The 12,531-nt window shown below is 40.7% G+C and overlaps 1 protein-coding gene across 2 annotated transcripts in view; it reads left to right on the plus strand.

Moving 5' to 3' along the window:
• supt3h (SPT3 homolog, SAGA and STAGA complex component) overlaps nucleotides 1-12,531 on the plus strand; it is a 380,516-nt gene that overhangs the window by 267,512 nt on the left and 100,473 nt on the right. For both annotated transcript variants that reach the window (XM_033021335.1, XM_033021336.1), the window contains exons 5-6: nucleotides 4,148-4,241; nucleotides 12,264-12,397. In XM_033021335.1, the coding sequence (XP_032877226.1) occupies nucleotides 4,148-4,241; nucleotides 12,264-12,397 (228 nt within the window). The remainder of the gene's footprint in view (nucleotides 1-4,147; nucleotides 4,242-12,263; nucleotides 12,398-12,531) is intronic.

The following is a 12,531-nucleotide window of genomic DNA, read 5'->3' on the forward strand; positions in this document are numbered from 1 at the left end:
AGGGTAAACAGTCCATGGTTGGGATGAGAGCAGTCCTTGGCGATGCTGAGCGCCCTTCGCAGACAACGCTTGCTTTGGACAGACTCAATGAAGGGGAGCGAGGAACCGGTGATGCGTTGGGCAATTTTTACCACCCTCTGCAGTGCTTTCCGGTCAGAGACAGAGCAGTTGCCATACCATACTGTGATACAGTTGGTAAGGATGCTCTCGATGGTGCAGCGGTCGAAGTTCACCAGAATCTGAGGAGACAGATGGACCTTCTTCAGTCTCCTCAGGAAGAAGAGACACTGGTGAGCCTTCTTGACCAGAGTTGAGATATTGTGGGTCCAAGAGAGGTCATCGGAGATGTTGACCCCCAGGAACCTGAAGCTGGAAACACGTTCCACCTCCGTCCCGTTGATGTGGATGGGGATGTGCGTGCTGCCCCTAGACTTCCTGAAGTCTACAATGAGCTCCTTGGTCTTCTTGGAGTTAAGGGCCAGGTTGTTGTCAGCGCACCGTGCTGCTAGGAGCTGGACCTCCTCCCTATAGGCCGACTCATCTTTGTTGCTGATGAGGCCAATCACCGTTGTATCATCTGCATACTTGATGATGGTGTTAGTACCATGTACAGGTGTGCAGTCGTAGGTGAAGAGGGAGTAGAGGAGGGGGCTCAGCACACAGCCCTGTGGAACGCCGGTGTTCAGGGTGAGGGTTGAAGAGGTGTGCTTGTCTAACCTAACAGACTGGGGTCTGTTGGTTAGAAAGTCCAGTATCCAGTTGCAGAGGGAGGGGTCGATGACCAGGTTACCGAGTTTGGTGATCAGTTTAGAGGGTATAATGGTGTTGAATGCTGAGCTGTAATCGATGAACAGCATTCTTACGTAAGTGTCTCTGTTGTCGAGGTGGGAGAGGGCAGAGTGAAGTGCCGTTGAGATGGCATCCTCCGTACTCCTGTTCTTGCGGTAGACAAACTGATAGGGATCCAATGTGGGGGGTAGGCAGCCTTTGAGGTGTGCCAGGACCAGCCTCTCGAAGCACTTGGTGATGATGGGAGTAAGTGCAACTGGGCGGAAGTCGTTGAGACTTGCCGCAGTGGAGTGTTTTGGCACCGGCGCGATGTAGGGGGTCTGTGCATTTATGTAAATAAAGCATGGTGCACGGACTCCACCATCATCGAGAGTCACTGCTCAGCTAACCTTGAGTTCCTCTTGGTTAGATGCAGACCGTTCTATCTGCCCAGAGAGTTTACCTCCACTGTTGTGACTGCAGCCTATATCCCTCCTGATGCTAATGCCAAGCTTGCAATGAAAGAGCTGCATACTGCCATTAGCAAACAACAGACTCACAACCCCGAGGCAGCCTTCATTGTTGCGGGTGACTTCAATCACTCCAACCTGAAGACTGTACTCTCCAAATTCCAACAACATGTCTCCTTCGCCACTAGAGTAGACAAGACACTGGACAAAGTCTACACTAACATGGCTGAAGCTTACAAAGCCGTCCCCCTCCCCCACCTTGGTCAGTCTGATCACCTCTCATTGTTCCTGCTCCCTAAGTACTCCCCACTCATCAGACGGGTTAAACCCACTGTGAGGACAGTTAAAGTCTGGTCAGAGGAAGCGGACTCCACACTTCAGCAGTGTTTTGGAAACACTGACTGGAAGGCGTTTGCAGCCCAGGCCACCCTTGACTCCCACACGGGACATTGATTCCTACACATCCTCTGTTCTGGACTTTATGAACTCCACCATCAATAGTGTCACCTTCCTCAAACGGGTGACCATATTCCCGAATCTGAAGCCATGGATGAACAGCGAGGTCAGGCTACTGCTGAAAGCACGGGACACCGCTTTCAGGTCAGGCGATACTCGAGCCTACAGTTCATCCAGGGCTAACCTGAGAGGGGCATCAAGAAGGCCAAGCACTGCCATAAGCTCAGGATTGAGGAGCATTTGGTTAGTCTGCAAGTACTAATGCCAAATGATCATCCCAAGCACATTGTGAAGACTTTTTTTCTGTAGAAAATATTCACTTTATTCTACAGCAAATTGTAACAACAATCAGAAAAATGTCAGATTATTACTCAATAGTTATTAGTTTTAGTGATACGGCATGGAAACAGGGCTTTTGGCCCACCGTGACGACCAATGATCACCCGTACAGTAGTTTTATCCTGTACACTAGAGACAATTTACAGAAGCTAATTAACCTACAAACCTGCACATCTTTGAAATGCAGGAGGAAACCGGAGCACCCGGAGAAAACCCATGTGGTCACAGGGAAAGCATACAAACTCTGTACAGACAGCACGTGTAGTCAGAATTGAACCCAGGTCTATTCTATGCCGCCCAGGTCTATGCAACTCTATGCCGCCCTTTTAATTGATTTAATAAGTAGATGTATCTGAAGAATTTTAAACAATAAAAGTAAAATAGGGATTCAAGGGTTATTCACTTTAAATTCATGAACTGCTTAGATTCCCTTCTCAATATTAAGTTTGAGGTCTTATTTTTATTAGTCAACTGCTTTGGCTTTTACATATTTCATTAAGTGCAGGAACAACTCAACAGGACAGGTAGCATCTCTGGAGAAGGTGTTCTAGCAGTCTGTAAACCAGCATCTGCAGTTCTTTGTATCTACTCTTGGCTTACCTCAGTCTTCTTATCTTCGCCTTCAGTTTCCACGATGCTGAAAGATGAACAAAGGTGATGAAGTGACTGGCGATGGCATTATGTTGACATCTGGAAATGTTATTATTTCTGAAAAGAGTCTTGCACTCTTGTCATTGTTCCATCTCAATTCACTCTCACTCTCCTCACAGCACCAATCACGGGGATGTGCATTCACTATTTTAACTCCTGCTCATTCGCGATGCAGACACCAAAAACATCTTCCAGGAGAAACAATGATTTACTTGTTCTGCTCTATCTCAGGAAAACAAAACCCAAACTGGGTGACATCTTTGCAGAATGCCACAATTCAGTCTGCAGGCTTACACTGAAATTTCTGTTGGATGTATAGAAACATTTTAGCATGAAATGAAGTATATTTACAGAAAAATTGTAGCATGAAAAGACGTAACTCAATCTCTCCAGTTCGTGACACCTCTATGAAAGGGTAATTAATCCCCTCCACCCACTCCCCACTTACCTTCTCAATCCGATGTGTTCCTGCATAAAAACAATGTTTTCTTCCTGCCACTTTTGATTCTTTTGCCACTTCTTGACACTTCCAACTGTTGTCTATCTATTTTATCTCGACCCTGCACAATTACTAACTTCACTTTCTGCCTGTCACGTCAGTTCTCTACCCACTATGACTTCTCTGCCAGAACAAAACTCAAGAAACACCATCTTGACACATCACAACTTTCAGGATTCAATTACATCTTCAGATAATCCATGTTATTCCAGTCTAGTATCCAACATTTAGTTATTTTCTCTCTACTATTCTAGTAATTTCAGACTTCATTTGTCTCTTCCTATTGATATTTTCTCCCTATCACATATATTGTTCTGTACCTGCAGAACATTAAAACATTAAAACCCATCATCTTTCAGTGTGCATCACCACTACATGTGTCGTGTCATTCAATCCCTCTTCCTCCCCATCCAGCATTTTGTTCTTTCTACCCCTACTGTCTTGGACTGAAATGTAAAACTAGTTTCATCTTTACTTTTCTTGGTTTTTTTTATATCTGAACTTGAAGCATTGTCCATTTCTCTCACAGCAGATTCTGCCTGACCAGCTAAATATTTTCAGCAATTTCTGTTTTTAATTTTGCCTTTCCAGAACTTAAGCAGCCAGATATTGAGGATATCAGTGATACCTGGGCACCCAGATATATCCCCTTGTGATTAACAGTACAATGGTTTTTTGTGGACAAAGCTTTTTCTGGGGTCTCAGATAATAATGTTTAGAATAGAATCACCTGAGGCAGTCTTTGGAGAGAAAATTGATGCTGAGGAATCCTCACAAGGTAAGTGCGAGTTTTTCTCAGGTTAGCAGCAAGAACGGGCTGCTCAGCACAAACTATAAGATCCAGGCCATTAGCTGTGATTTACACAGAGAATGTGGGAAATGAAAGTTTAACAGGCAGATGCTTGAGGTGACACTTCATTGTGAACAAACTCTCTTATTCACATTTATTTATCTCTATTTGCAGAGAAAATTACGGCGATTGATAAGGTATATGAGTTTCCGGGATTTCAAATCCAAAATTATTAAAGGTGTTGAAGATGAAGATGTTATTGAAGCAGGTATTTTTTTCTTAAATAAATGATTATATCTAGATTAAATAAATAATATGCATTCTTGATTTCAGCTGTTTGAAGGTAATCATGTTGGCAGGTCAGCTCTGACCTGCAGTTTTTGCAGACATAACTGAGTGGACGTTTCGGACTGCTGAGCGCAGGTTGAAGTTCAGTCTTTACTCCAGTTGATAGTTGATCATAAAACACTTGCCTGGGGCAGACATCCACAGATTTCCAAGCTCTAAGTTTGAGAAATTCTGCCCACTGAGTCTGAACAAGTTTAGACAATTGGAAGCAATGGCTGGCCACAGAATGGCAGGTAGATGTTTTGTATGAGATTTAATTACATTAATTTAAATGTGTTCAATTATATTTATATACATTTCAACTTTTTAATTATATTTTTATAATAAGCGATGTACTCAAGCTTGAGGTTTTGTTTATGTCTGTGAATGTCAAAGACATTTAAAAAGACTAAATGCCTGTGACAGCTAAGTTAACCATTGAATGTGGGGACTTGACCTCTCCAGCCGTAGAAGCCTTTGTGGGAGAGCAACCGGCCACATGTCGGGAGAGCTCCTGCACTAGACTGGGCCATGCTGATCAGCTCAGAGCCAATATTCCAACAGAATACAATGCACAGATCCATACTGGAAAAATAGGCATGGCTGAGCCAGAAACTGGTGAGCTTAGGTAGTTCACTGATCAGCTGAAGGTACAGTGCCCTCCATAATGTTTGAGACAAAGACCCATCATTTATTTATTTGCTTCTGTACTCCACAATTTGAGATTTTGTAATAGAAAAATTCACATGTGTTTAAAGTGCACATTGTCAGATTTTAATAAAGGCCATTTTTATACGGTATGGTTTCACCATGTAGAAGTTACAGCAGTGTTTATACATAATCCCCCCATTTCAGTGCATCATAATGTTTGGGACACATGGCTTCACAGATCTTTGTAATTGCTCAGGTGTGTTTAATTGCCTCCTTCTTGCTGGTATAAGAGAGCTCTCAGCACGTAGTCTTTCCTCCAGTCTTTCCATCACATTAGGAAACTTTTATTGCTGTTTATCAACATGAGGACCATTGTGCCAATGAAAATCAAAGAAGCCATTATGATACTGAAAAACAAGAATAAAACTGTTAGAAACAGCAGCCAAACCTTGCTTACCAGAATTAACTGTTTGGAACATCATTAAGAAGGAAGAGAGCCCTGGTGAGCTTCCTAATCGCAAAGAGACTAGCAGGCCAAGGAAGATCCGATGACAGAAGAATTCTGATGACAGAAGAATTCTCTCTATTATAAAGAAAAATCCCCAAACACCTATCGGACAGATCAGAAACACTCTTCAGGAGTCAGGTGTGGATTTGTCAATGACCACTGTCCGCTGAAGGCTTCATAAGCAGAAATACAGAGGCTACACTGCAAGATACAAACCACTGGTTAGCCGCAAAAATAGGATGGCCAGGTTACAGTTTGCCAGGAAGTAGTTAAAAGAGCAACCACAGTTCTGCAAAAAGTTCTTGCGGACAGATGAGACAAAGATTAACTTAGACAATAGACAGTAGGTGCAGGAATGGGCCATTTGGCCCTTCGGGCCAGCACCGCCATTCAATGTGATCATGGCTGATCATTCACAATCAGTACCACGTTCTTGCCTTCTTGCCATATCTCCTGACTCCGCTACCTTTAAGAGCCCTATCTAGCTCTCTCTTGAAAGTATCCAGAGAGCCGCCCTCCACCACCCTCCGAGGCAGAGATATCACACATCAGAGTGATGGCAAGAGCAAAGTATGGAGGAGAGAAGGAACTGCCCAAGATCTAAAGCTATGCCACCTCATCTGTGAAACACGGTGGTGGGGGTGTTATGGCCTTGGGCATGTATAGCTGCTGAAGGTGCTGGCTCACTTATCTTCACTGATGATACAAGTGCTGATGGTAGTAACATAATGAATTCTGAAGTGTATAGACGCATGCTATCTGCTCAAGTTCAAACAAATGTCTAAAATCCCACTGGCCGGCAGTTCGTTCTACAGCATGACATTGATCCCAGACAAAGGTACACAAAAATGCTGGAGAAACTCAGCGGGTGCAGCAGCATCTATGGAGCGAAGGAAATAGGCGACGTTTCGGGCCGAAACCCTTCTTCAGATCCCAGACATACTACTAAAGCAACAAAAGAGTTTTTCAAAGTTAAAAAAATGGTTAATTCTTGAGTGGCCAGGTCAATCACCCGATCTGAACCCAATTGAGCATGCCTTTTATATGATGAAGAGAAAACTGAAGGGGATTAACTCCCAAAACAAGCATAAGCTAAAGATGGTTGCAATACAGGCCTGGCAGAGCATCACCAGAGAAGACACCCAGCAACTGGTGATGTCCATGAATTGCAGACTTCAAGCAGTCATTGCATGCAAAGGATATGCAACAAAATACTAAACATGACTACTTTCATTTACATGACATTGCTGTGTCCCAAACATCATGGTGCCCTGAAATGGGGGGACTATGTATAAACACTGCTGTAATTTCTACATGGTGAAACCAAAATGTATAAAAATGGCCTTTATTAAAATCTGACAATGTGCACTTTAACCACATGTGATTTTTTTTCTATTACAAATCTCAAATTGTGGAGTACAGAGGCAAATAAATAAATGATGGGTCTTTGTCCCTAACATTATGGAGGGCAATGTACTACTCTCATGCACCTGGAAGAAAGAAGACATTAAGTTTATTGTAAGGGACCATTCAAAGGTGAAGGTCACCAAAGCTTCTTTAAAATAGCAGGGTGGGGAATATTTATCTAATTCATCATGCATCATTTGTTTCAGATTTGCACAAAGTTAGATTTATGTGCCTGATATTAACTTAAGGTAATCATAACCAGAATTGAAAATATACATTTCATACTTGAACCATAGTAATTTACAAAGGAGCCCTTGTCAGTCATACCTCACACATGGGTTTATGAGTCTCTTGTGCCCCTTTGGAATTATTTTTCAGTGATACTGTGAGTGCCTCAACTTCCTCCCTCCTACCGCACTCGTTTATTTACCCATTTGTTGATAGTTGATTCTACTGGAGTACCCTAAAACTCCCTTTTCATGACAGTGCATTTAGTTTTCATTAATGGTCTCCTCATTATCCCAGTGCTGCTTCGCTGTCCTGTTTTTTTTTCTTTCTTTCTCGTTACTCTCCGTTCTGTTTTCTCTTTGGTCTTATGTGAATGATGGGGTTTGAAAAAGCAAGCACTAATGATTCTGATTTTTACTGGAATAAACCAGCACTGGTATCTGGTTACAGGCCAACACTTTGTACAGTTTTGTCAAGTAACTTCAAACAAAATGACAAGATAATGAAATGTATTTATTTAATGTCAAAATTAGAGGAATGAATAGAATACACAAAATATACTCAAAAATGTATTGAATTAGGAAAAAAATAAGAATAAAGTAGAAATATTGTGGCTGGAAATTAGTTGAACAGTCAAGAACTGATGAACCGCAGACTTGAAGTAATAAGGAAGGAAACTGAAGCCGCGCATGTTCCTGCTCCTTTTAAATGACATTGCGTGGAGCGAATCATTATGTCTTTCATTTTAGCTCACATGAGCATCCTGGAGTTGTTTTTGGACCGTGGATGTAAGATTTGGACATCCCCTGGAAATTTTGCTCCATGTACCAACCATCTGATCAGCAAGAATGCCTGCTTGAAGCAAGCGTATCCCCTGGGCCATCCATAAGCCTAAATAATGTAACATTCAATCAATGGGTAATTTTCAAGGCATCGAAGAAGGCGTAGGACCACATTTTTTAATATTTATAGTTTTCGTTAACTTTTATGCATTGCAGCAGGAGACACTCTTCAATAGTTCTTCACTTGCTGCAGAGTGCTATGGGATTTGGAATCATAGCATAATTCAGCGTGAAAGCAGGCCCTTCAATGTGCCATTTTTGTTTTGGCCATCAAGCACTCATCTATGCTAATCCAACTTTTAAGTACTCGACTATAGGCTTTTATACTATAGCGTTTCAAGTGCTCACCAAAATATTTCTTAAATGTGGATTTACCTGTCTCCATCTCCCATTCAGGTAGTGCATTCCAGGTTTCAGCCATCCTTTAGGTTAAAAACAATTCTTCCCCAAATCCTCATTAAATCTTGTTCCCCTTAACTTGTGATAAACGTCTCTGCTAAGAAGTGAACTGTAATTTGCAAGGTCTTGATTTATCATATGAAAATCAACCCTCCGCCAGTTTATGGCTTTAATTTATATTCTAATTTCTACTCTTTAACAACAGTTTTAAAAAAAAGGTTATGGTCACTACCTTCATGATGTTCCTCATTGACACGCCCTCGACCAGCCCAGCTGCATTTCTGAAGGTTAATGCAATGGGTGATTCTCTTTGGAAGTGGTGCAGAATAGCACAGGATAAAAGTAAAACATTATGAATAAAAGTTAGATTGTCTTGAGTTCTGCACTTCTGACAACATGTGTTTCCAGGGTGGTTTAATTAAATTCTTTAAGGTGAGAAATTAAATAAAATGGGGTAGATGAAAACCATTTTATCTGATGGTGTCGTCTGGAAGGGGGGGATGTCTTAAAATAAGAGCTAGAGCCTTCACAGATTATTTCGGGAAACAGTTCTTCACACAAACAGTCAAAGCAATTTGGAACTTGCTGCCCTAAAGAGATGCTTCATTTTCGCCTGTTGAAAATATCACAACCAATATTATTAGATTTTTCTTAGCCACAGGTTATGGAATTTAGGTGTGTAGAGTTAAGTTACAGTTAACTCAAAAACTTATTGTAAACTGGTGTAAATGGTGAATTGCCCATTTCTGTTTCAATATTTATTTTAGTTGTCCTGGCTTGAAAAATCAAGTCTCAAGTGACAGGGAACCACTATGAAAATCTTCATGTGATGGGTGATCTCTACAGTGAAGAGAGAATTATAATCCATCCTCAAAATGGAAATGACTCCATCCTGGGAATTTTAGGAGACCTCCAGTGAGACATGGATGCTGCCAGAAATTTTAGGCTAAATAGTTTAATTCATTTTTTCGCATGAATAGTTATATTTTGCATAGTTGGGTTTAAGGATCCTCGGCCTTTGCAGCATTAAGCATGAATACAAACATATGGGAACAGAGATATGGGAATTGGTGAAGCATTCAACCAGTCATCCATGCCTGACTCATCCAGAATCCCTTCCCTGTTGTTCAGCTGCATGGGATTCCATTTGCCTGGTTCTATTCCCATATGTTTGTATTAATTCACTATTTCTCAAGTAATTGGCTCATTTACCATTCGACACAGTTATTTGCAGATCTCCCATAATTGCCGCCCAAAGCGTAAACTTGCTTCAGAGTTTGTCCCACCCTTACCCTAAATCTCTGGCGGCTCTCGCATGATAATCGCAGGTGAGTTGGCTTTTCAGCAGCAAGAGTAAGGACAGGAAGCTATTCCTATCATCTAGCTATTCTTTAAACTATTTGATAAGGATCCAGACAAATGTCTTGTCTCTGTCCACTGCCCTAGCTCACAGAAAGTTTGTTTCATAGAAACTAGTGTTGTCTTCCACTGCACCATTTCGAAGTTTACTCCAATATTAATTGCTGTCTTTGTAAAACATTTAGGAGTAATTGTGAATTAACAGAAAAATACACCACTCTGGTTTGAGAACTAATCTCTGTCTCTTAATTCTTTGCTTCAACTTGCATTTGATGTATTATTTGAGGTTAATTTTTTAAATGGCTGCAATAATCTCTCTAGTTCTCAGGTATTGAATTTCCAGGCTGAAGGGACAAATTTATCCCTTTTTTTCCACGTGTAATGTCTGTGCTACTGGATATACATATAGCTCTTTAATGTGGCTTTTGCTATTCAAGCTGCAGCCCAGCCAGAAAACGACCTGGTTTGATCTTTACTTGCTCTGACTGTGTCTAATGACCATTAGTTTTGATACTGCTCACTATTGGTTATACATGTTTAACATGGAGTCTTACAAACTCCTAGATCCTTTTTACCTTTGCCTTTGGCTCCTTCAATAATGTTCATGCATTGTACATGTTGCCTATAATTTTCTTCCAGTGTGTGGAACTTTCTATTTCTCAGCATTAGATTTCAACTTCTATAGTTTTTCCACTGACATTTCTTGTCCATCTTGGTCTACAGTTTTTGAGCTGACTTCTGATTATATTGCCCCATTTGCTTTGGTATGACCTACAAAGTTTTCCACTTAACCTGGGTTCAGACTTGTAATCTGCAGTGGAAATAATGGTGGTCTTAATTTTCACAGAATGGATGTCAGTTGAGTGGATCTGAAGTTCCTTGTTTTGTCACCTTTTTTAGAATTAGGTTACAATATTAAATCTATTAACCATGTTCACATACATTCCTGCATCTGGTGGATCCTTCAAAATGATATCTAGTATTTTGCACACCTCTTGCCTCATCTTTCCCTGCTATCTAGGGTTAATAAAAAATCTTGAACATTCCTCTCCTGAACATCTGTACTCGTGTTATTCTTAGATTCAATCTGCTTGTATCTACGTGCTTTACCTTGCTATTTACCCTTGTAATAGTGAATTCATTGTTTCTTTTTAATGCTGTGTTTTGCCTCAGCTGCAAAGTTGTTTGTTCTCTCGCCCCTCCTCCCAAATTTTCTCATTTTTTATAGAGCACTTTGAAATTGTGTATTTTTCCTGTTGAACTCGGTACCTGCAAGTTTGTATGTGCTAACATTTATCACACTTTTAATTTATTTTGTCTGAGAATGTTTGGAAATATATTTACAATGCATGCCATGCAATGTGCATTCCATTGAGGTGCTGAAAAATCTCAAATTTACTTGCCTATTTAATCTAACTCATTGTTGATTTCTGAATTGTTTTTATTTTGTTAGGGTTCTTCTCATTTGATTGAAATAGTGAAATCTTGGATTACCGAAACCCTTGATCGATCAATCTTGATCTCACGCTTTCATGCTCCCCTTTGCTGTCTCTGCTACTTTTCTGCCAGTTCCTCATCACACTGAGTGATTGCCTCCTCTTTCCACCTGAGACGCCAGATTTGAACTCTCAATTTGATCAAGAATTAGAGCAGTAAAGATTTTGAATACGAAGGGAAGCTTTGGGATTGAACAGAGCTGGAAGCAACAGCGGTCTTTACTGCTGTTTCGGAGCTTAGAAGATCCTGTTCATCCCTGCTCCATATTTAGTTGAGTATTTTACATTTTTAGTAGTGGCCTATGTTCAATAACTGCCATTAAATCATTTGTTCACCATATTTCAGTATCAGTTTTGTTTGGGACAGGTCAGTTTTGCGACAGGGGGCTCGAATTGGTAGTAATCTCTTTATCTCCATTTGAAAGGGGCTTAAGAATTTTTGGAGGTCCACGCTTTTCTTGCCATCTCTGGGGGCAACAGACTGTCTGTCGCAGGTTTTAGTGTCACAATTGACTTTGTAAAATACCCATGTCAGCACAGAATTTTAATGTCAATCATTACTTATAAATACATTTTTTAAAGTTCCTTTAAACTGAATAAGGTTTGTTTCTGAAATATTATGCATGTAGATGAATATTAACTTTTCTCTCCATGTAGTCTGACCTCGGAGTGCCCGTTACCATAGTGTGTAGAAAGTGTTAAAAAAAAAAACGTTCCTCTCGTGGGCCTTCAATCCATCATCTGGAGCATAAAATATAATCAAATTACAAAATATTTTAAACTTTAGCAAGAATTGGTTTTCATTGCTGTTGAAAGATATAAATAGTGCTGAATGGTTTTATTACTTTAAATTCTTTCTTCTCCCTTTGGTAATTGAAATTTTTGCTGCGCCATAGTCTCTCTTTACAAATCTTTGTTTTAAGAGATGGGTGGGAACGTCATTAAAAATATATTCTTGATTTACAGAAGTCTGTGTAGCAGGTGAAAGTATGTTCCAAGCTCATCTGTGCTGCAGATGTTCAGGAATTTACATTAGTAATTTTTCTTCCTTCCTCTTATTCGCCCACACATAGACAAATCCAGCAGCAGTATAAACAAGCGGCAGAAACTCTACCAAGAATTCCTCAGTTCCATTGACCAAACAGGGGAGCTGCTGGGCTTGCTTGAGGAGGATGATACTGATGAAGTCAAACAGGAGCGGCTGGAGGTGGGTGGAGCGCAGGGATTCATTGTGCCAGAATTAGTCTGTTCACATTGATAAATTCTGATGTTTTGAAAATGCACCAACATCTGTTTTTCTAACATTTTATCTGAGTGGAGTGATTACATTACGAATCGAGC

The sequence above is a fragment of the Amblyraja radiata genome, chromosome 5, assembly GCF_010909765.2.
Source record: "Amblyraja radiata isolate CabotCenter1 chromosome 5, sAmbRad1.1.pri, whole genome shotgun sequence".
In the NCBI taxonomy this organism is placed as follows: Eukaryota; Metazoa; Chordata; class Chondrichthyes; order Rajiformes; family Rajidae; genus Amblyraja; species Amblyraja radiata.